This window comes from Calidris pugnax, unplaced genomic scaffold (genome assembly GCF_001431845.1).
Source record: "Calidris pugnax isolate Ruff unplaced genomic scaffold, ASM143184v1 scaffold206, whole genome shotgun sequence".
Taxonomy (NCBI): domain Eukaryota; kingdom Metazoa; phylum Chordata; class Aves; order Charadriiformes; family Scolopacidae; genus Calidris; species Calidris pugnax.
This window is the reverse complement of record NW_015090957.1, coordinates 2,308,333-2,334,353: the sequence shown is the minus strand read 5'-3', so window position 1 is coordinate 2,334,353 and position 26,021 is coordinate 2,308,333. Positions and strand designations below refer to the sequence as shown.

Here is a 26,021-nt window from a genome sequence, read left to right as displayed (position 1 = left end):
ATAACAATCGGTGCAATTCTGTGTCTGTAAATAGTTGAGGTCACTCCTGCATCTCTGGATCTAACATAGAGATTAGGTTCATGAAGATCTTAAGGTTATCTAAAGCCATCTGAGGAAAGGAAGTACAGAAGAACAAGACTTGAATTCTTTAACAAGGAAATGAAGACATACTTTCCTCCCCATTCCCAAATTTATAAATCACACTGAAATCTCAAAATTAATATCAAAAAAATATACTATTTTTCCATTATAGTTCATTAGAATAAACATTTGCAAACTAGGTACCTGCTCTATAAATCTGCAAATGACAAAGAAACCTCCACGTTAGAATATGTCACCAATGTACTACTTTTGCACTGATGCTTTTTTTTACACGCATGAAGTCTCTATTAAATGTAGTAAGTACATTTAGGGGAGAAATCTGTTTGCTTGCTATTGACTTATGGAAAATCAAACCTGCAGCCAAATAGACTCTTGAGCAAGAAATGTGAAGTTTGCTGCAGAACGCAATGCAACTGTGACATCTGTGGAATGTGCATGCTGGAGAAGTGAGGATGCTCGGGACAGTATGTATCTGCCATCTAATGACTTTATCTAGACTGATTACAGAACACAGAACCTTTCATTTATAACTCTTCCACCGTGAAGGAACAAGTACTTTTACAATATACAGATGAGTAGAACTGCTGCTTTCTATCACAACAGAGAACAGAAGCTCTGACGTAAGCATAAGTAAAATTTCCAGGAAGGACTACATTCCTGACTAACTGACAGACTCCAAAGCTTCCAGATCAGACATTCGTTCCATTCTACATGTAGAATAAAGGGAGCATGAAGGCAAAGAATTAGTGCCAAGGACTCTATAGGCTTAATTCAATTCTATCGTAATGTAGAAATGTGAAGCTACAAGGTCTCCAGATGTTTTTGACAGATGGTGTCACAGCATTGGGCATTCCACCCGTGTTTATCTGTTTTTACTGACCAGTGTCAGATCCCAAACAAATCCTGTATGGAAAGTCTAGAACATTACAAACATAACCAGCATCTCCTCTGGAACAGAGCTGGGAAACAGTACAGAGGGAGGTACAGAAGACTACAACAAAGCTGCAGATTTTAAGCAATACAGAAGAATTACACAGGTTCATCCTACTTACAAAGATTAGAGAAATAAAACCTTTTAAAATAGGTTGTATCTTTATAGTGCATGAATTGTAAAAATGCTGCTAACAGATTCTTACATGCAATATTCTTTGACGTGCACTTCTAATTAGCATATCTGCAAAATGTCAATGAAAAATTTAAAGCTGATGTCAAAATAATGCATACTGTCTGCTGTAACATATTTAAAATAATACAACAGAGTTATTCCAATGAATCCAGTAAATTGAAGGACTGCAAACCAACTTTCAACAATTTCATTAAACACTCAAATATTTATAAGGGTCCAAATATAACCCCTCAGAACTTTACATGGTCAAAATACATCATTATAAGCATAGACATAGAAAGGTAATTACCCTTCTCAAAGGAAGTTACCCATACTAAGAGAGTTAGACTAATAATGCCTGAGTTAAATGGGATATAATTTCTCGAGCAAATAAATCTCTCTACATTCTGCAGAGATACCTATAGTCCTGCTATATAGGAACTGTAAGTCCTAGCTGGCAATTTAACAGTGAAGATATGCAGCATGTAAGAGAATCCAATGCTACAAATGGAGCCTTGACAATGTACCAGAGGACTGAAAAACTCTTTTAGGTTGCGCTGGTTATTCCTGCCCTACCTCTGCTGGAGACCAGTAACAGATCACTAGAGACAGCAGAAGAACGAGTAACTCCTGGTTCTGTGCTAGGCTGCGCACCCTTCTGAAGTAGCTTGTATACCACAAGTAACAGATAAAACAATTTCTCAATGCTTGTAAGTGGAAATACCTTTCTTTCCACCACAAAGAATTTTCTTTGGTGTTCGAACTGTCTGCTACAGAGAAGTTTCCAAAAGACCACTTGGGCTGGAACAAATCCTGTTGAGTTTAATGGCAAGACTCTCCTGTTGACTCCAGAGAGCTTTGTACATAAGCGAACAAACAGCTTTTCTACTCCAAAGTTAACCACTTCCTCATTAGTTTGAGCCAGCTGCGTCATTTGGAACTGATCCTTTGGGTATAAGAGTTCATGGTGTACGGTAGCACCAGGGAATAAAGCTAAAACCATAACAAGAAAATGTATAAATAGATAAGATCTCTTCATAGAGAACCTGGCTTTCTTCCTCCAGTCCTTCAGCCCACAGCAGGGTGCTCTGCAATAAGCATGTGAATACAGTTTATGCAAGTGCTCTGGGCTGGAATCTGCTGTCAAAAACACGCTTAAGGTGGAAAAAATACAGCTCAAAGACTTTAAATGCATCCATATTAGAAAAAGCTGATTTTGTGCAAAAGTCAGAGAATTAATCTGGAGCATTCCGCTGTGGAATTCAACAATTTAAAAAACAAACAAAACCACACAGACAAAAAGCTAAACAAAAGAAACTAACCATAGTCTAAAAATACAGTTAAAAAGATATCATTGCTTCCTTTCCTGCTGCCCCACTGCCTTTACTGCCCAAAGAACCAACTCTCAACGAGTCATTGGTTCAAACTCCTGCAGAGGAAGTGGTTGCTGTAGCAATGACAATCCAATTAAAGCTCTTTGTCTCCTACATTTTTTATTTTTTGTCGCATGCAGAAAGAGCAGACAGCAAGAACACAGACTTCTTGTATCCCGACACAGCTCAACCTTCCTCTAGTTTGTCATCTGCTTGTTTGATAAACTTAGTTCTTTTTATAAAAATCATGAATTCAGAAAAGTTTATAGAATTCTTTAAAATATGCTATGTGGCTGTAAAGTATTCCTCAGGAAAGACAAAAAAAAGCATAATTAAGGAAAAGCGTGGAAGAAAAGATTAAAACATGAATGAATTTCACTAAAAATGTCCATGCCCAAACTGGTCTTACAGGTCAGTCAGTAACCAAATTTTAGTCTAACATACTTTTACATGCATGTGGTTCAGTCAAATACTCATAACAGTATTACTTTTAAGTACAAATATTGCTTTTATACTGTTTTATATGATTTCTATTATTTCTACAGGCAAGTGAGAGTGAAACATTTTTATGAAATAATTTTATATTCTAAAAGCTTTATGAACTATCAGTTTTATTAAAAAGAGAACAGGTTTAATGGGAGCTCATGGCAAACCATTACTGCAGGATGTACACTGTCACTTTACAGTCCCTTGTTACTCTTTATAATATCCCATTCTTCCCAGTCTCACATTCACTGCATAAAATGAATACATATAAGGAATGTTAATGGTTAGTTATCCAACTTTGAAACCTAAATTTTCTATTTCTCTTTTTGTTGTTGTTTTGTCTTGTGCTTAGTGTGGACTGCACAATTCCTCTGAGAAGCAGATAACCATCTGGGCAGGCAGCACACTCCAAATTCCTTGCTGCCATAGCTGAACTGCCATCCAGCACCTCAGACATACAAATTAAAGATATACAGTGTCACAGCAGGGCTTACATATTCTTCAGCTGCATCTGTCTTCACTATCAGGATCTGATATACCTGCTTCCCAGTCTTGGATTATCAAAGCCAGTCCCTTCCACTGCAGACAACCGGACTAAACACTATTTCCCTGAATCTTTTCTTCTGTCCAGGCTGCATACAACTAGTTCAAAACAAATAAATTAATGCATAAAATTCTACTCTGTGATTGAAAGGATGGTAATGAGATATTTGCTGTCTTAACCAGTCACAACTGTCACTGAACGCCAGCTACCAGTTTGGCTCTGTGGGAAGCTCACAGCGTTACTTCTGTTGGAGCCAAATGGTTGTCTTGCTGTGAGCACAAATGCTGACAGGGAAGGCAATATGTAGGAAGAAATCTGGCATTTCCAGTGGGATGCAGGCACGCATACAGGCAGTTACCAGTTCATATACGGGAAGTCTACACTCTAGTTGACTATATTAAACCTGTTTTGTGCACATTCCCTTATCGTGACTCTGAATAGCTCAATAGGTACCTGATGTAATCTGGATGTCCAAACAACTCTCACCAAATAAACAGATGAGATCATAAATGAACTTACTTTATAAAGAAGTCACCCCAGGTATTATAATAAAATAGAACTGAGAGTGCAGTGGTCTTGAAAATAACATTTAATGCCAAAACAAGGGAAAAAAAAAAATCAAAACTTTTTTTTAATTGCAACTTATTTCTTTAAATTTAAATTGCGTAATCAGTAAATACTACTGAAAAATATTGAAGATGTTTAAAGTGAAGCCTGAACACAGAAGAAGATTTAAGTTCATTTAGGGAAAGGAAAGATGCAAGGCTGCATTCAAGGCTGCTGGATGCCAAACAGTGTTTCCATGAAATTTCCCCATGGTGCTTAGTGATATTAAAACTACAGAGTCTGGGAAGCATGACTGATTAATGCTTCATTTTCTTAATCTTTCAATAATTTCTAATATACAAACATATGACCATCAACATAAAACACAAAAGCTTAGGTCTGGCAACCAAACAAGCCTTCCAAAAGGGCCCAGTGTGCTTCATTCAATTTAATTTAGTGAAGGGTGAGAGCTCTTCTTTTACAACTCAGAGGATTCCCATCACCTGGTTCTTTCTGAGTTACTGAGAGCAAACAGGATATTTGTATTATAGCAGCTGAATTATAATGCGTAGAAGAGAGCAAATGAAGTCAGAGTTTTGGCCTTGGATTTGTCTTTGCTATTTTTTTCCTATATTACTGGGCTATACTGCCTAAATGAACACCAGAGAATTCCACATATAGCAAATGTGTGTCACAGAGTTCCCTCCCATTGGTACCAATCTAGCAGGCCCAGCTCTCAGATTCGGTCTTCCATCTTCCACCTCCCTTGACTTATTTTTTTTTATGTAGAAAATATGCTAAAGAGAAAAAAGGATGACTACAGAGCATTATAGATCTGGTGGCTTCTTGGTGGCCTCCTAAACTTAGAAATTCCTAAATTTAGGAAACCTCCTGAGCTGCACGGACCACAGGACTAGGTTCAGAATCCACTAACTGAAGCTGCCTCCCTGAAGGTCACTTCATTTTCTGTGCCAGAGCTCACACAAACCGGAGAACCAAGCTTTTTGTACACTGCCTTAATTTGCTAAGGGTGTTTTCTTAAAAGTATGATATGTTTTTCCTATAGGCCATAACATATGTTACCGAGAGAGATGCAACATGGTCTCCTATAGCCAGAAGGTCTGAATTTGAGGTTTTCTACTTACACTGTTATTCTAGTCCCTTACTTCACCATAAAGCCTGGACAGCTCCAACTATTCAACAAATGACTTCCCTGTCACAAAGACAGCCAGAATGACTAAAGATTCATTCATATGAATAAATGCCTACAAAGGATCAAGTTTCCTAATTATTTTTTTTGACCCATTTTGAAAAGATAATTCAGTGTTTCATTACACCAGTAAGATAAAAATAGTATTGGTTTTCCACTTACTGTTAAAGGTAATCATGCAGGGATGAACAATTATACTATTCTTTGCCATTCCATTTTTAGATTATTTTGTTTCCCTTTCTGTCTCTTGGTCAGATTTATATCACAAAACTATCAGCCTCTACAAAATGGATGCTTTTATCTTTGCAGCTAAGGTGTTTGTGAAGTCAGTATGATGTGAAACTGTTCTCCACATTATAGTACATTGGCCACAGGATTAACTGGAGGACATCAACCGTGGCATTACTATTTCATCTTTGTGAAGACACAGATTCAGGGCAACAACAGAGCACAATACACACTACCTCAAGTGTAGAAATGCATGCAATCCCAAAGGGAAACTTGCAAAGACATGCTTGCTTCTCCACTCATCCGTAGACCAAATGTTTCATTAAAGCCATCTGACTTATTTCCCTCATTCCAGTGACACCAGAAAGAAAAAGTGACATTAAATGAATTCTCAGGTTACCATCAGATATTGGCTTCAAAATAATGTTCTAGATGGCACAACAACCTCATGGAAATTCCTAAAATTGGAATTTCCCCTGTGAGAGTACAAAACCATGAACAAAAATGTTATATTTTATCCTTTCAGAAATACACCAAAACCCAGAAGAAATCCATCTTTAGACTCTCAGAGAACACAATCAGCTTCAAGATCTGTATGAATACCTATGAAGCAAGATGCTCAAAGAAGTGGAACCACCTTAAATTTTCTTGAAATAAAAGATTAGATGTATTTCTAGAAGGTTATATGAAGAGGATGCTGACAAAAGCTGAGATTTATGGGTTAGCAAATAATTCATCTATGAAACAACATGAAAATTAAAAATAATACAGACATTTACTGCAGTGCAAGCTCAGTGTGGGCTAGTTTGTTTGGTAGAATTGTGCTGGGCTACCATGGCCAGGTTATTTCCAGCACTGAGGCTAACCTTTGCAGATAATCCAGGTGTAGATAACTGACTGCAATATTGCACTCAGAAGTGTACCTATAATCCTAGCTCCTTCTTAGCTTTTGCTAACTTTGACTTTTGTTTTATTCTTATTTTTTGAAAAGAAAAATACAAAGGGGCTTAAAACTTAAGCCAAATAACTGTTCTCAGCTCCTGCTGATCAGTATTTGACTTGAAGACCGCCACTGACTTAACGAATCTGGCCTAAAATATCAGCTGGCAGCTTCACTTAATGAAATACTGCCCTGATATCAATTTCAATGAAGCTGGTTTAGTGAACAGGCGGTGTATTTACTAGCAGGACTGTTTATATTGCTGGCAACAATGTCGATACTGTAGCAGGTCATCGCCAGTTGAGCAAAACAAAAGTTTATGTTACCATCAACTATTTATTTTAACATTGACATAGGAAGTCTGTTGTGTAACTAAGTAGCAATATTTTTCTGCTAACAGAGTTGTATTTAAAATTTATGCCATCAGTAATGGGAATAAGAAAATGAACCATTTATATTGAAGAGATACCTATTTAAAGTACAAGCAGAGAAAGTAACAGATTATCTATCACTAAGCTTGCTGACAACTTGCATTAGAAGGCATTGTTCTCTTGTTGGTAACAACTCTGCTAAATTTTAGTTGCATGGATGTTTTACTGTGTCTACTTTAGACTTCGAAAGCTGCAATCAAAATGGCCCAGCAATGTTTCAGTTGCTGGCAAGAATAAAAAAATGATTAAATAAAAAAGAATCATTGTGTTAGAGACAAATGTTGTATTTTTTTTCCTCTGGAGGGCTCTCATGCCCAGAGTGGGCTAGAAAAGGGACTTGAAATTCAACATATGTAGTCTTTGCATAAATACCTATCTTGTGCTGTTCAAGTGAAAATCTATTCATATGTAGCCCCTTTGCTAAATATAAACCTTTAAATTTAAGCCTCTGCAATTACAGTTCCATATTCTCAACAGAAGCTTTTTAAAGCTTTCCAGATGAATTAACAAAATATTATGTGCTTACTGCACATGCGATGCATGAGGATGAGAAATTGCTGAAATTAAGAAATCTAGGTAACACAAGGCAAATTGCTTAAACCCAAGTACTTCATGAGCAATTGCTACCTCTGTGTTCCTCACCATCTAGGTACCCACTTGACATGAGATCTGATTCAAAGAAATCCTAAATATTCACCAGATAGCTAATGCATCTAAAGTCAATGGGAACACTGTTTTAAATGGGCTATATAATTCCACTCTGAAAAAACAGGTTCCAAGTGTTAAGTATTCAAAATAAGTGAAAATTTTCAACTATCATGTCTCAATACAGACGTTCATCATCCGTAAAATTAGAAAAGTTGTCAGCTTTACAAACATGTAATGAAAATAAATTGATTAATGTTTAGTAAAACATTCAGACACTTTAATGATAGCCATCACTCAAAACCATGATAGGCAGTATTCCAACTTCAGATAGGGGTAATAAATGACTGGAAAAGACAACAAAAAATTATATAATGAAAAAGTGGCATTTACTTGATGACCACCCGGCCTTACCAGGAACCAGTTTTATTAAAAATACATTCAAAAAGCTGGCAAACCAAGATGGTGTGGGCAATGTTAATTTTAGCACATATTCCTAATTCTAAGTGCTTGTCCTTGAACCCTTAAATAATGATTTTGAAACAAACCTATGTTAATAAACCCCAAAATATAATTTCATTGCTGTTTTGGAATCTATGAAGAAGGACCTAGGCTACTGAAATGTTTGCAGACAGGTTGCAAGTGATGTGGGTATGAACTCAGAGTGGCAGCTTGCAGATGTACTGTTTCCTGCCTGTGCTTCCTTTTCCCCCCCCCTTCCTTTTGTGGTCAAATAAAAGCATTCAGCTTTCAATTCTTATCTTTTGGATGTGTTATATTCATGCTACAGGAAACAAACATCAGTATTTTGACCGTGTGGGTTTTTTCCTGAAAACAAGACATTAATCCAGGGTAGAGTAAGCAACAGCAAAACTTCATTTTTTAATTGGAGAAGCAGCAAAATTGATTTTGAAAGCTTCTTCTTTCAAGGCTGAAAGCCTTTGTATGAAACTTCATCCTGGAGTGATATTTTCAGCTGTAATATAGGGGTTTGTAATGGAAATGCTGACAAGCCCATAATTACGGAAGCACTAGCGGGCACCACTATAATAGTATATCAGATAGGCATACTACTTAAATTCGATACAAGGTATCAAAAGATGTTAGTGTCTGTCCTCATTAAAGCAGCACTTAAAATTCCTTTTAACTTCCATGACTCAAACTATTGATTTGATGTTCAGAAGGACATATAAACCAGTACTAATACTTGCAATGAATATATCCATTCTAGTACTTCAAACTGAATTGGTGGATCATCCTAAATGTTTAAATGTATTTTTTTTAATGTAATTTTTTTTAAAATTAAAAAAAAAAAAGAATAACAACATTTTATTTTACAGGAAAAACTGAAGCCATGTAAATTAACCCCCAAAAATGACACATTAGTTTCTATGTTCTATAACGTATTAAAGTTTCTTTTTATAGCCAAATAGCAATGATATATCTGTGATGCAATTACACCTTTGAATACTGAGGGGGGAAAAGCTTTTTCACCCCTGTTGACTGGATCTTGTTTGACAGTTCTGTATATGAAATTCTTGATGCCTGCACAAATTCCATGCATGCAGAGAAAAGAAGATTGAGCCTGAAGATCCAGGAGGGGAGCGGGTAGAATATGTTTATAGCCTATACAGGTTTTAATTTCATATGATTAATCCCACCAGAAACATCAAATAAATTGGTAGCATGATTATAATATGCACAGTATATTGTATATTCTATTTCTGTAGTACATAATACATAAATTCTGAAATTTCATCTGAGAGTTGTGTGCTATAATAGTGTTATTTTTTCAACAGATGCAGAAATACAAGGGGAAGATAACCTTTGAATTATTTCCAACCATATACTGTATTTCATGACTACAGACTCACTCCTATTTCCTTCCCTGCATTAAGATGCTCAAAAACAAGAGAAAGAGTGAATTTAACTTTCCTGTATCTAGCCAGAGAAAATCAATTTTGGGGGGCTAAGTTCTCCTGAACAAGCTCTTTTTCAAGCATAAAAAATTACAAGGAAAAAAAAAAAAGAAATACGTGTTACATTCTGTACAAATCAAGGTATACAGCTCTTATCAGGTAAGGGAAATAACAAACGTCACATTCCACAGAAGCTTGCCTCACTGGAAATGGGATTGATGGTATTTTTGATGACTAGGTAGAGAAAGAAAACATCTCACTGAACAGAAAGTACTTTCCCATGGGAAGCTGGAATAGTACTATTTTGAGTAATGCCCTATTTAAACACAGGGACACCCTCACTCTGTCACTCACACAAACGCGATTTGCATGTTTTGGTGGCTTGTAATTCTGTCTCAGACTACAGTAACGCCTTATAGAAGATGATTCAGAAGATTATTATATTGGCATATCTTTCCCATTACTGACAGCGAAGGCTTCCATGGGCTACCAGTTTCAGGACTAGAGCTACTACAGGAGAGCAAGATCAGCAAAACAGAAAGGTCCCAACACCTACTGATGTCATTTCTATTTGAATGTGGAGCATAATTGAGACCACTAGATTTCCTGCACTTGTGGTCACAGGATGCTTTAATTTTCTTATTAGGAAAACAAGTTTTTTTCCTAAAGAGTACAGGTTTTCAGCTTTTACATCAATAGAAGACAATGAAATTGCCTAAGTTCCAGAATAGAGGTCCATATGAATAATTCTTTTTCACTATTTACTCACTCGTTAAAGAAGTTGAGGCAGTAAAGTAACAAGTGCCAGAAAAAAAAGTGTATTAGCACTTACCAAGCCAGGCTCATCTCTCCTAGAAATCCACAAACTGGATAAAAATTTACTTCATCTTGTGCCAATTTGTCCATATTATATACCATTTATCAAATCAGCTATTCCACAATTTTATTTAAAAGCCCCTAGGAAACAGTTCGAATTTTCTAACATAATTTGTTCCTCTGATAGAACAGAGTTAAAGAGCACATAAGTGTGAATGTCACATGCAAAAATTACTTGTAGCACTTTGTGGGAGAGTAAGACAAAGAACACTTGCTTGAATCAAGAAAGCAGGTGTCATTTTTTTTTTTCTGGCACTGTGTTATGCAGTAACAGGGAAATCTTTAGTATTCCAGGAACAAAATGCAAGTATGTGTAACCTGAAAGTATACCTTTCTAATGCAGACGTTATGCTCTATTTAAATGCTGGTCAGCTATTACGTTGCCATCAGCATTTGATCATATGCTTTTATTTTTTCTAATCCTGCTTCCTTCTGACCATCATACATAGGAGGTATATTGGTTGGGTAAGTGAGAAAGATGGAAATATATCAGAGAAAATTTTGCAGTGGTATATTTGGTTTTCTAAGGCCACGATTCTGACAAGACAGTAGTTGTTAGTCCACATAACTACTACTTCCTTTTTAATGTTTGATCTTACCTTAGAAAATTTGTTTTCAAATTAGTATCCTCTTACTACAAAACTACCTGATCTTAATTATAATTTTTAACATGGTCCATTGATTATATTTTGAACTGATTTAATGTATTATTACAGTCTGAAGACACCACAATTGAGGTACATCTTTAATTTAAAATTTACACACCTGTAGACATATCCCCCTTTACCCCTTTTACCACTGATAGATAAATTACTAGATTTTCTTCCTCTTTACTTAAAGCCAATGGGCAGTTCAGACTGCAGTTCAGAACAGAACTTGTCTTGTATCTCCTACACAGCTCCTCATTCAACGAATTCTCTCTCAGGATCATATTTTTGCATTCTGAAGGCAAAAGAAGGGAAACTCCCACTGACTTCACTGTGAGTAGAAGTGGACACAAGAAGGGCACTAATCTTGCCCATCAGCACACTATAGGAATGCTGTCAATTAATTACAACTGTATCAAATGCTTGGCTGCGGATAGTGTACATGGTGTACTTTTCACTTACTGATTTACAGTCAGTGGGAGGAGGTTATAGCAAAACTGTAAGAACAAATCAAAGTTAAACATGGACACGGAAATTTATCTCTGTTTTGAAGATTGCCAATTCTGCGGGCATTGGGCATGAACTAGGGCTGTGGTGATGAAAGTGCAGCAGAACAATGTTTGCTACTGGAAACGACGAAGTCTAGATAAACAAAAGAATCATGCCTCATAACACAGTACCCTATTAGTTCAAATTATATGCATCCTACAAGAGCTCGTAACTAAAATAAAGCAAATGTTAATTTCTTTCAGAGATAAAATGGACAGAAGACTACTCAGCTCCAAATGGAAACTCAGGAACATAACACACTGCCAACCAGCACTTGGCAAAACAACTTCTAATATAATATGGGAATACTGTCGCACACCACTCACAAATACTGCTTGCCAAAAATATTAATAGACCCCCTGAAATCCTAATCATTATCATTACTGTTAACTCTGATTCTCTTTGAGAACCAGTCCCCAAATATTCAATGATTTAAATGAATAAGCATTAAAAAAAAGTCATCAAAAATCCTCTACCAAAGTTTTGTGCTTATATGCAGTAAAGCAGGTAGCCATGCTAAAAATATATATATACGAATGTATCAGCTGGTACCCTAATTGGAAATCTGTCTCTCTGCACTTACAATTAATTCAATATATTGTGTTGGCATTAAATTAAAATTTTATACTTTCACCCAGAAGGACAGGAGTTGTATTAACTTGCTTTTCATGTTTGTCATTTACTATCATCAGTTCTCTAACAGAAAACTGAGAAAGAGCATATGACAGTGTTTCCTATGACAAGCAAAAAAAAAAAAAAAAACCACCACCACAAACCAAAACACAAAAAAACCCAAAAGAAAGACGTGTGGATACCACAGTTCGAATGCATATATATAGGTGGAAAAATTAATACAGCTTTAGTGAAGAGAAACCATGTCTTAACCTGTCTCTGAAGGGGTCACCAGGTACAGAGACAAAGCAGACCCAGCTGATATGGGCCAATTCACTACCAAACACATTTTGCCAAGGTCACTCCCCAGATGTTCTAAAAGAAACCAATTTGCCATGAGATAAGAAAAAAAGTTCCTTACATGGATAAATCATTGTTTAAAAGATACAATAAAAATGTAAAATAAATAGACAAGTAATTTTTATCACTGGAGAGAGGACACCAGTGAAGTCCCAGAGGAATTTGTGCAAGGTCTTAAAGTCTTCAACAGACTTATTAACAATGGTAGCATACTCATCCACAACTTATTAAAAAAAATCCCCAATGAACAACATGTAAAAAGAACAAGTGATAACTTGAACCCAACAAGGGTGGAAAGCTACACTTTTGTAATTAACCTCCTACAAAAAGGATTTTAAAGAAGGAGTGGGAGGCATATTATAGAGAGCACAAAGAGGAAAAAAGAGAGAAGAGGAGCAGAGAGGATACTAAGTTACAGTGATCACTTGCAGCCTGAAAAGCTTAGAGAGCAACTCTTGATTAGATGAAAAGCTGAGTAACTTTATCTCCTTGACCTTAGTGACAATGAACACTAGTTAGTTACTTCCCAAGTGAACAGTCAATTTTAGATGAGATTCAGGCAGCTCCAGAGCACCCCTGGTTTAAGCAAGGATTGTGTGACCTTTCAGACTCTGTGCCAGCACCAGAAGAAAGCAGAGGTCCTCCAGCTACAAAAAAGACCAGGAAGACCAGCTGAACAGGGATAACTCAGCAAGATGGTTAAAAACTCAAGCTTGATAGCGAACTTCCATTTGGATGCATAAGTCTATGACACAATTCTAATCTATACTAATCACCTTCAGTACTGCATTTTTTATTTCATTTGATCAAAAATGTCTTGCTAACTCAATGCTTTTTTTCTTAACTCATTGTTCTTGTCAAAGGTTTGGATTGGCTCCAATGCTGACTTTTCTTTTTCTTTCCTTACCATTAAATATTAAATATGCATGAATACTTCAAAGACTAATGCTTTACTGCAGACTTAGTGTTACTTGAAAGTTTGTTTGTGGCCCTAGGGAATGTCCTCAGCTTTTCTGTGACAATAAAGTCAATCAACTGCTCCCTCTAAGGTAAGCCTGGAAAGCTAAAGTAGCTCACTTAATTTTTAAGTCTAACTTCCAGAATTGCTACATATGGAAAAGGCCTATGAACAAAGATCTTAAGTATAACAACCAACCTGTGGAAAAGAATGCAATTGCTAGAAGCTTGTAAGAAGCCTTAAGGATCTCCTTGCAAAGCTTTAAAACTTGAACTCTGACTCTGTCATGTGTACACAGGAAGTGATACTGGTTTAAAAAATATTAATATTTCAAGCCAATGTAAACCAGTTTAAAACCAAAATATGACAAATCATACTGCCTTCTGAACCACTTTTCTTTTTTTTTTTGGCTTTGCTATATTCATTGGGCAAAATGCAGAGGGAAAACTGAGGAACAACCTTGAACTGAGTTCAAGAGAAAATCTACATATGCACACATCATCTCCTGCTGATGAAAATTCTTTTTATATATTTTATATCCTACAGCTCTATGAAAAATTTGAGGACCCAATTAGCCTTTGGTCGCTACAAAACTTCACAGAGCAAAGACAGAATTCTGACAGCTACTTCTAAAAAAGGTACAAAAATCCTCAATGGGAGACAGCTGTGCAGAACTCATGCAACAATCTCTACTCTGCACTTTCCTGTTCATACAATCACACCGATTACCTATCTTTTGTATGGTTCTATTAAAATGTATTTTACAAATACCTTTGATAATAACCATACTATCCTGACTGAAGTGCTCATACTTGGTTACTTAATAGTCTTGGGCATATGACTATTAGCAGTAAGTAGATAGTGTGAAACAATATTACTATTCTGAATTATTTAATTTTCACATTTTAGAATATTTCCAAGAGAAAAATCTACAATCCTAATCCTTTCCAATCTTATCAATATGTTTCTGTTGTATTACTCCAAAGAATGGACAAATATATATGTATTCATATAAAAATATATATGTATATATTATATAATAATAAGGACATTTGCTTTCTGAAGTAGAGGATACTCACTGATTGCCATTGACATTCCTTGGACTGTCACAAGACAAATCACTCATGTTGTTTACTCCAGTTCTGGCCACTAAAGACAAACTGGCATATCTGAAAATGTCTTGGCAAAAAGGCAGGGTTAGAGGTATCCACTTTTAACTTGTATTATGCTTGCAGCATGATTAGATAAAAACATAACCACCTGTCACACTTATTTCAGTGGGAGTATCTATTTTCAATTATAGCATTTACTATCCACCCTCAAGTATGGCAAGTAACACCATAGTAACATAAACACAGTCGCGGCTGCTTGAGAAAGTTAAATTATAAATAGCAATGTATAGCCCATGAGGTCCTAGAAATAAACTAACTAATCCATAGGCATTTGTTACTATGACATAACATTTCCACTAAAATGTTGTTTGCCTCATCTCAAACCCACTCAGAATAGATTTAGAAGTTTGGCATCACTTGACTCTGAGTGAGTTTGTGTTCAGATGTGAAAAAAGCAGAGATAGTGGAGAAAATTAGCTATAGCAAAAAAAAAATGGGAAAACAAATTAACACACATACACCCACTGAAGGCTTTATTCTGGTTCCACTGAAACTAAGGTGGGGGGTGGGGGGGGAAGAGAGAGAATTTATCCCAAACGTGCAGAGTTTCTTGGAGGAAAAAGAAAAAAAGGCGAAACAAACCAAAAAACTTGGGCATAACTCAATACCAAACAGTTTGGAAATGCAAATAAACTCAGCAAGCCTGTAAAACCTTTGAAAGATTTCGGAACTCAGTGCTTTCTTTAGCTTCAGCCTGGGTGCAAAGATCCATGGTAACTGGGGGAATGCTGAGCCTCAAGCCTGAGCTTTGTACTCTGAGGGGAGCTGCATTGTTTTATTCTGCTGTGTCGTTCCTTATTCTCTGCAATACTGAGGCAGCGCAAGAGCAGCAGGCTCTTGTTCCGAGCAGCAGCTTTTGCCAGCTGGCCAGACGCCTGCTGTGGTTGGCGTGGCTTCCTCGTTCAGGAGAATGACCGAGGACTCAAAAAATGGGAGAAAGAAAAAAGGATCCGAGTTTCCACAAAGCTAGGACTGCAAATTGAGAGCGAAGAGGTTACTGCCAAGTTTTGCGGTGTGAGGACAGCAATCATTTAATTCTGCGTAGGCTCAAAGACGTTATCATGGGTTTGACACAAATCTGGGGCCTTAATCTAACTGTGTGAAAATGTCTTTTAGGTTAGGCACGAATGCTAAAGAAGTATAGACATCAGCTTGATTTCTTTCTTGTTAAGAATACAAGAAAGAGAAATCTGAGAAATTTACATTGTCTTTGAGATTATAGCCATTGGGTTAAAGTCTACTTTTGATGGGACTGATAGAAATTTGGAATGGATCTACTGAGGTCAATGGAATTATTTCACATTTGCACCATGCAACTAAAATGGAATTTAAGTTCCCAACATTTCTATTCTAAAAATATGCTCTGTTTTGTCATTCATATTTGGTGAAATCTTGGCCTCTTATGCCAGTGACAGAACTCATTGGTATTGCTATGGTTTAAATTCCATTGAATGATTTTCCTTTCACGAAGAGTGAAGCAAAACAAAAACTGATCCACTGAAGTAAGATTTAAATAAATTTTATATCAAGTCTATGTGATAAAAGAAGCAGGCAGGTTACTTAAGACTGTAATCCTGCATACATTTCATATGTTTCATTTGGCTTATTTCAAGTCACTGTACAATTAATTTATTAAATGAAAATATTACTTAAAGGTCAGCTAATTTGCTCTTTCAAAGAAAACCTGACAAAAATCAGATAAATAGCTGGATAAATTTGTCAAGCATCTTTTAGAAGATATGATTATACATACTAGTCTCAATGGGCCTAACAAGTGAGACTACTTAAAAATATCTCTATATGACCAGGAGAAATACAAGTTTGGCATGTGTAAGAACTTCATGCTTATCAATAGAATTATCATTGTCTTTATCTTTTGGATAAATACATTTTGGCAACCTTTCAACTAACATAGTGACGCTAAGACAAGAGGTTATTTTTATATTTTTTCAATTATTTTTATATAAGATGAGAGCAAAAAGCTGAAAATATATTCAACAATTAGTTGTGTTTCTGACTTTAATCAGTGACTGATTGTTAATCAAGCAATAGAGCAACAGTATGCATTATACTGGAGTGTCATTATCACATAATTATTTTGTCATGCATTGCAATAATATTTTTAATGAAAAAAATTTAAACATAGTCATTAATTGGGCAACATATTAAAGCTAATATGACATTTAGTGTGATGAAATGGAAAATAAGGCATACTCACAGAAAACAATTCCCACAGAGCCTAGGTATTCCAAAATCACTTAGGCAAGACTAATTTTAGAACAGACATGTAAATACTCCTAAATACAGACCATGATTTTTCTGGAAAGCATACGAACAAGTCTTTTATTAAACTCAATCTACAAACATTTACGCATGTGACTCTGGACATGTGACTTCTTGTGCTTTAAACTAAGTATGTGCACAAGTTAAGTATATGTGAAAGCCAAGAGCGTGCACTGTAAACCAGCTGTAGAACTGTAACAGTACAAAACTAATGGAACCCAAAACTGCTTCAGCATTTTCTGAACACACAAACAGGAAAAATATGGCAGATAGGGATTTTTTTCCTAGAAAATCCATTAAAATATCATTCCTACAATTCAGCACCCTGTATTATACTTTATAAAAATAGTATTTTAATACACATCCAAGGTTTTAAAATTGGCTGATCGTTTGTAACCAAAATTGGGAAGAAAGGATGAACTGAGGAGGAGATAAACAAGACCATGGCTAGGCTAAAAGCATTGCATATAAACATCGGTTAGGTTCAAGTCTAGTTTCCCTACCTACAGACTGTAAACCCACCTGTTAACCCAAATTGAAATCTGAATTACCTTTTCTTCACTCCTTTTTAAACCTACTCAATAATCCCGGGGAGCACCTTCCTCCTTTCTTTCTAGATGCATGCAGACAGTGGCAATTTCACTTAAATGAGTACACAATAGGCCTACACAAAGCTCTTCAGGCTGCACTGGAGGGCTATCACAGCAAATTTGCATGAAACCTCACTGTTTACTTTATTTTGGTATCAAGTCTTACAAAATATACTGCTGGTCACGATAGGTGCTCTATGAACCAAAGAAGATAAGGATACAATGTAAGAAAAACTATAAATATTTGAAAAAATATTTTTAAAATGACAAATACGTTTTCCATGAGCAAGGATATAAAGAATTATCCCTCACCCACAATTATGGAGTATATTTCAACAGTTCACATGTGTGCATTATCTATCTCCATCCTTACAGTATCTAACAGTTGCTTCTGTGTTAGGTTAGACATTCAAGATGGAAAGCCTGTATGTATTTCAGCAGCCACAACTGACTCGGTTTTATAAGGACAGCCTGGGGAACATATTTGTCAGCTCACTAGTCACAAAGAATAACGTGAATGAATCATTGTTATACACTATGGGTCTTCCATTTCCTGCCTAGGCAGTCTTTTGTACAAAAGAACATGACATCTAACAGATTTTAACAGCACAAATGCCTATCAGACTAAACGGAATATTCATGAAGAAAAATAAAATTTTTCATCTTTCCTAGTTATTCCTATGATCTAAAAGGCTTTATATACTTTAAGGCTATTAATCACCTAACATTTTTTTAACATGTGCAGTCAGGCAAAAAGCACACGAAAATTGGTATACTTCTATTATTTCTAACCCTACAATTAGATAGATGAGGAAATTTAACAGACTGGACTAAGGAAAAATGTATTTGACATATCAGAGTTATCAAACTTCAAGGTGCTAATATAGGCATCTACATTCATTAGTAGGTACATAAACAAAAGTGGCCACAACCACAAAAGTGCTGATCATTCAGCGTTCACACCAACTCTTACAAGAAATTCATGATCTCAGGAACTTGAAGTTCATCCCAAAAATAAAACCCCAGAAAGCAGTAAGTTTTAAAAGCTGGTATTAACATTCTATTCTTTCTCTCCCTGTTCTTTTGTTTCTGAACCTACATTATGCTTCAAAGACAAACACACTTTGTGGAGTTCTTGATAGCATCAAAGCTCTGTAGCGTGCTTTCACTAGAAAATGTCCTAAACCACTGACAAGCTGCATTTGCTTTTATGGGAAACACAAAACTGGGCCCTATATTTTGCCAACAAAGCCTCCAAATCAAATCAAACTATATACACCTTGGAGGAAACAAGCATTGACAAGGAGAGACAGAGCAAGAGAGGTGAAGAGAGATGTATGGCAGAGTCTGGAGTTCTTTGGGTACTAGCTAATCCTTTCCACTGAAAAGTTTTTTAATGATTTACACTGAAACTTTAAGAACAAAGGTTGTCTTGTTTCTTTCACAGAGTTGTATTGAAATGCACAAACAGAAGGAGAAAATTGGCTATTTTTGGTCTTCTGCTTGCAAAGATTTGATGTCTGCTCTGCATTGCTTTGTTTTGTAGCTCTCTAGGTAACTGCAACTAGTACTGGAAGGTCAAGCTGAAGCAAAGTATTTATTTTCTTCCCATGGTAAAACACAGCTCTCACTTTCATCTGTTCATTCTTACAACTAGACTGTATCAAAAGAAAATTAAATAGCTGTTCTTACTTAGTACTAAAATCTAACTTCCAGTGCTTTCTCTCATCTATTTTATCTGCTATATCATTAAAATGATTCTTCCCAGTCCATAAGCTTTAAGGTCAATTTAAGGTCACACTGTATGCAGCAAAGGCCTTGTGATGCGAGTAGACACGACCGCCCACAAAGACCAGATCCGATCTGTTCGCTAACAAGAGTCTTACACAATTATTCCTTTTGAAGGGTAAAAAGACATTCATAACGGAGTAAAGAGCTTTTCTAGATCAATAATTAACTCTGAATGCTCCTCAGACAGATGTATCAGTGCATCCACAGTATTAATTGCAAAAACAAGGTAAGGCAGGTGATGTTCTTGTGAGGCATACCCAGAAAGAACGATTGAGTAAAAAGTCCTTTACTTGTCATAGCACTTCAGTATCTTGAAAAGCAATCAGTCTAACACTAGAAATGCATTACAGCTGTTGATAGTTTAAATTAAAATTGCACATTAAGCCTTCATTTTTGCTGGTGAACTTCAGCTCAAAATTGCCAGATAAACTTTTTCTGCAGAGATCGTGGTCATGACATGGTCCAAATATTATTCTATTTTTATAAGTAATTAAATTGAATTAAATGTGAAAAGCTGACTTCGCCTTATACTTGCTTACAGCTAGCATACTGCTTTTTCAAATGTTCCGTACATTTATATATTCCTGAAAATACGTTCTCTGGTTATAGCTGGGAAATAAAAAAAGCATACATAGTCAAACATTATTTAATCTGAATTAACTGCAGGGTAAGTATATGCAGTTTGTCCTGCAGTTGATAACTATAGTTTAGAGAAAATGTATTTTACACTTTATACCCTACTAAAGGCTTTTCTGTTCTACATACATATAGTTATGTCTAAATATCACAACACCTGCTAACTCTCAGGGCAACAACACTTTGGCAAATGCTTTCACTGAGCTTTAAATCTGTCTGAATAAAACATGTTATAACAAGTGTGCTTTGTACACAAAACAGTAGACTATGAAATCTTTTAAAGGAGAAATGTACACAAGATTCAGAGAATAGAAGTACTGTTTACACATATGTTGTTGAAATAATTTTACATAAATAATCCACAGTGGGAAAATTCATAATGCTTGAAACGAACTAAACACTGGATATTTTTACCAAGGAGTAAGCATGACACCTCTAGAACCAGAATTTGTTCACGTTGAAAGGATTTTTTTGTTGAAAAATAATGATCTGCCTTTATGGACATTTTGCAGGTCTTTGCTTGTTTGTATTCATGACGATACAACTGTTCCCCCACACCTCATGCAGGCAGTGCTCCCCACAGAGCAAACTTAGCTTTTATTTAAAGCAGAGAATGGGAGCAATTCCACCAACTTCAGCAGAGAGAGATCTTCATTGAAATAAAGAACAAACCAAAGAAAAAAATCTATTAGGACTTTCAGTACTGGCCATACATGTGAAGTTCAGAACAGAAATGTTAATGGTCATCCTTGTTTCCAAGGAAAAAACCCTACGATGACTACTGTATTTTATTTTATGTTCAGCTTTTAAATACATAAAACCTAGCTTCATATCTTTATTAGCATTTTATAGCAATAACAACCCCATTTTCAACGGGATTCAGCAAAAATATCTTTCTGCCGATTCCCAGAAAGAATAATCACTTTCCACACAAATTGTAAACATCACTGTACTTTGCCTCTTCCAAAATAAAAGGTCAGTAACACGCTAGCTTATCAGATTTGTTTCACATTTTCAGATAAAGGCATCTCTAAAGCACAGAACCATGTAATCCTTCCTGGGAAGGATTGTGGAATTATGATTCACAATGAGACCCGAGTCTGAGAATTTTTTAGCATCTCTGCTCTTTTTAGTTGCTTGGTGTTCTTTTCACTTGCTTAGGAATGTGGTTTTTTAACTGATGATATTTAAAAAACCACAATGCAGCCTATTATAATATTCTCTCAGATGATGTAACAAACTATTTGTAAGAATGAGCTAACACATGAAAATGCAAGGGGAAAAACAACTGAGAGGCAGGCTCATTTATTAATTGCAGCTGGGATGAAGACTGGTAACATATCCTAAGTAATTACTACAACACATTTTAGTTGCTTTATGTATTAATGAAAAGAAGTGGCTTTTTCTAATTTATAAGGTCTCAGTGTTAACAAAAGGATTGAATTGGCATGCATGCCTCCCAAAAGTACCATTAACGAGGTAAAGAATGACTTCTAATTGGCAATCCTATTGTCTTCTTAAATCAGCAGCTATATTCTGACATAATTTGCAAAGTTCTCACAGATTTGTTATTATTTTGCTTAGAAGTTAACAGGATATTTCTTTTCTCAAATTGTTTTAAAGCTGATCAGGCAGCTTGCAACAATATATATACAAGAGTCCTAAATAACTATCAATAAAAATTAGTTTAATGAGTCAGCCTCAGCCTTGAATAAGAACCGTAGTGTGGTGCCACACTATCCTAGCAAACTGGGAACAACCTGTCTTTTCTGGTGCTTATAGACAGGGAACAAAGTTGTACCTCTGACTCCTGTATCCTAGCTTGAAACACACAAAAGCAGTTGGGTCTGTAGCAATCAGCATTTCTTAGGAAATGTTTTATTTGCCAGAAAGTATTTGGCCTCCAAGCTGACAGGTACACAAACAAAACTCCCACAAATATTTGGGTATCTTATTTAAGAAGGGAATCAAGGAAGAATGCCTCAAGAACAGGACCTGCAGTAGCTAATGAAGAACAGCTTTGCAGAATTCTCTTATCCACAACAATGCCAGAAACTCTTCAAACCTGGAGACAGTGTTGCTGTTACAGTGACATCTCACAATTTTAATTTAACTCTTCTCTAGGGATAAATTTAGGTCCCAATAGTCTGCCAGTGTAATACTAATTGCTATACTGCTGTGTGCATATTTATTTACATGCAAAGTAATGAATTCTAGTTACTCGACTGGACATTCGCATCATTTTTGGGGTCTGGAGACTAAGTTTTGTGAGGAGAGCCTGAGGGAGCTGGGGTTGTTCAGTCTAGAGAAGAGGAGGCTGAGGGGAGACCTCATCACTCTCTATGACTACCTGAAAGGAGGGTGTAGAGAGGCGGGGGTCGGTCTCTTCTCTCAAGTCACAAGTGATGGGACGAGAGGAAATGGCCTCAAGTTGCGCCAGGGGAGGTTCAGGCTGGATATTAGGAAAAAATTCTTCACTGAAAGGGTTATCAAGCATTGGAATGGGCTGCCCAGGGAAATGGTTGAGGCGCCATCCCAGATATTCAAAAGACGAGTTGACATGGTGCTCGGGAATGTGGTTTAGTGTTGGTTGGGGGTTTTCTTTGTGGGTTTTTTTTGTTTGTTTGTTTTGGGGTTTTTTTGGTTTTTTTTATGGTTGGACTAGATGATCTTAAAGGTCCCTTCCAATCTATGCTATTCTGTGGTTCTGTGATTTTAATGCACCTTTTTTTTCACATTACACACAAAATCTGACTACAGAAGATCGGGTGCAGGTTCTTGGCTGACATAGTTAACACTCCGTTTTGCCTCCTGTGACTGATTATTTTCACAGGAATGACAGGGAAAGCCACTCTGGTTTTGGTGACAACACCACACCACAGATTAAAGCTGGAATTCTCTCTCATTCATGCTGTGAGACTTCTATGTATGGGTAACTAGCAAGTCAGTGCTAAAAAGTAAAACCACTCAAGGAAATGTTTTTGAATGTACGTAAAAAGTGCAGGGGCCGAAAAAATGGAAAAAATGGAGTGAGAAAAACAGCACAAAAAGGGAAGCCATGCAGCTGTGTAAGAACAAACTGCATTTTTTACATACCTGTTGAAACCAATGGCCTCAAAAATACCTATATGCTTAACTCCCAGTAATGTACATGCAAGTTAGGTACCCAAGTGCAGAGCAGGGCCCAACATCCCAATCCTATAAGAAACTGCATATCCTTTGGAAATCGCATTTTTGTCAAAGCCCACTGAACTTCAGAGTGATTTAGCTCCTTGCAGAAGGTGGTTTGGCCCTCTTAGAAACAAAAGGCTGCTGGCTTTTGAAGGGTGAGCATTGCCCCATGCTTTTTTCCTAATGGCTGCAAAACACATCACCTTATTCTCACAAATGCCAGAAACATCACACATTATTGGGAGTGAATGTGCAACTAAAGGAAAAATAAGATAATAACACCTTCATAGACTGTAGAAAACACCACAAAGATGAACCATGGGAAGAAATACAATCCAGAATATTTTTAGTATGTAAATAGTATTATAAAAAATAAGACAGCTGCTAACTTCACAATTTTGCCCTAGTTCTTTTTATAATTAATAATGAAATTTTTACTAAATATTGGACATAGGTCCCTCATTAAGGCATCTCAGCTGCAGCTCTTGGACTGAATAATGGATGATTCAACATAAGAGAAACTGCAAGACACTTGAGTATCTTTACTGATTCTGTTAGCATTCTAGAACAAAAGACTTCCAACACTGTCTTCTCCCTCACCATACATCAGCCGTTCTTGTTTTGGGAGATTTTTGAACTTTTCTCTATCTGAAAATCTTGCTTAACAACAATTTTTCAAAATAAATTAGATCTGCTCCCTTCTGATGACATAATGAACGTTATTAACAAAGTATCGCAGTCTGAGGACATCAGGAACTGGCTTGGATAAAATGTTGTCTACATTAGGATAATACAATAAACAAACAAAATTACATATTAAAAGAATAATATCATACAATACCATAGCATATTATATAACTTGGTTGGAAAAACGCTAGAATTAAACCTACACGTATGTGATGTTTTTAGGTCCTGCTCTCAGAAGAAGGAATTTCCTGAGCAGCCTGAAGTAAATATTTGGCAGTTTAAGTTCTCAGTTTTAGAATACTCTGTTATTTTGCCAAATCTGAACATACAGTCAAAAAAACCATTGAAACGACAACTCTATCATACTCCTGAGGACTCCCATACACAGATTGCAAAAAATCAAATGAAATTGTGCAGCACTTACCTGGATGTACTTACACAAAAAACGTGTAAAATAATTTGCAAAGTAAATGTGTTTTGTGATAACCTCGGGGGCGAGGGCCGAAAAGGGTCTTACTCTGCTTTTGAGCGCTATTCTCCCAGGACCGCCGGCGGAGCCTCAGGCAGCCGGCCCGCAGGGTCCCGCGGCCGCGGAGGAGGCGGTGGGACCCCGGGGCGCCCCGCGCAGACCCGCGCAGCGGAGCCTCTGCCCGCGAGAAGTGAGCGGGGCGCGGGTAGGGCGCCCCCTCGCGGCCGGTGGCAGGGCGCCCCCTGGCGGTCCCGGCATCACCCACAGGGAGAAGGGAAACTTTGCGGCGCAAGATACGCGGTGCGGGTTCGGCGCGAGAGCAGGTTTGTTCCCCCTCTCCGACGTCCATTCTTATAGCATAAGCGGCTAAATAAAACATCTACCTTCTTTTTACACGTGCGAGCCGCTATAGACCTGAAAGCACCATCTCATTTACATATGCCATCAGGCCTTTAGGTGCCTATTGCACCTATTCATAGGCATACAGCACGTGTGTCACATGTAGGTATTTATCTTACTTAAAACAATAAACAGGAAGGATATGTGCAAATTAATGAAGACATCATGCTCCTAACAGTTGAGAACACCATCAAAAAGCAGGTTGACTTCCCACGGTTTCTTTAAATGACAAAAAAAGTTCTATTAATAAATTATCACCTATCTACCCTACCTGTGCTAGAGTTTCAGGCCATGTTCATCTGCAAGGGTATTTTAAGCAAAGGTGAAGATATATTTAGAAGCTGGGGTTTGGACAAATGCTTTATCAGGTAGACGATTTCAGCACAAAGCATTACCTCGCAAATATGCCTAAGATTCTTCTTAAAAGTCTGGTTGGAAAATTTTTATAACCCATATTTTGACGACACAATGCTTTTGATACACTTAAGTTAGCTTCGTTCCTGCAGGATTCCCTTATTTTCCAATGAAAACATTCCTCTCTAACCAATCATCTCCGACTAAGTTCATTACACAAAGAAAAAATATTCAGTAAAACAAATACAACCTCAACTCGCCTTGAAAAAGAAAACCCCTGGTAAGTCAGAGGCTAACAATGAGCGGTGTCAGAGCTTACCTCTTCAACTGTCAAAGGCATACAGATCCGGTACTCCTTCATGAGCATATTCCTGCTGCCTCAGTGCGGACCAGCAAACTGGGAGAAAAGTGGTTCTTTTTGCACGATGATCGCGACGAAAACCAATCACGGGAAAAAATAATCAAGCCTCTTTCCCTGTATGCGCTTGACAATGTGTCCACAAGAGAGTAATGCGACCATCCAGGAAGGCTGACCCAGCAAGAAGAAAAATCGACACAACTGCTCCTTTCTTCCAGTTCTTCCTCCTCCAGCCTGCGATCACGGGAATTTCACACACGCCCGCACCGATACAGGCTGCCGAGGCTCAAACCCCAAACGCTGCCGCTACAGCCAGAGACATCCGTCGGAAGTGCAGGGACACGGCAGCTCTGTCAAGACATGCCTGGGGCGGCGAGAAGAGAGGAGCCCAAAACGCGGCTTTCCCCGCCGCCGGCAGCGCCGAGGAGGAGATGCTGATTTCCGAGACAAAGCCTTTTTATAACGTTTCCTTCCCCGGCTGCCAAACGCGGCTCCCACCTCCCCACGGCAACGCGGCTGCGGCCGCCGGGCTCCCGCTGTGCCGGGGGGCGGGCAGCGCGGCGATCGGCGGCCGCGGGCT

General features: G+C 37.2%; 1 protein-coding gene across 5 annotated transcripts in view; it reads right to left on the bottom strand.

The window, feature by feature from the left end:
* Positions 1–25,942, bottom strand: part of PITPNC1 (phosphatidylinositol transfer protein, cytoplasmic 1) — an 82,710-nt gene extending 56,768 nt beyond the window's left edge. The window contains exon 1 of one of the 5 annotated variants that reach the window (XM_014952240.1): positions 25,403–25,942. In XM_014952240.1, coding sequence (XP_014807726.1) covers positions 25,403–25,450 — 48 coding nt within the window. In that variant the 5' untranslated portion in view covers positions 25,451–25,942. Of the gene's footprint in view, positions 1–24,285; positions 24,484–25,402 lie in introns of those variants that run through there. The other 4 variants (XM_014952239.1, XM_014952237.1, XM_014952235.1 and 1 more) reach the window with 4 other exon arrangements.
* Between the last annotated feature and the right edge of the window lie 79 nt (positions 25,943–26,021).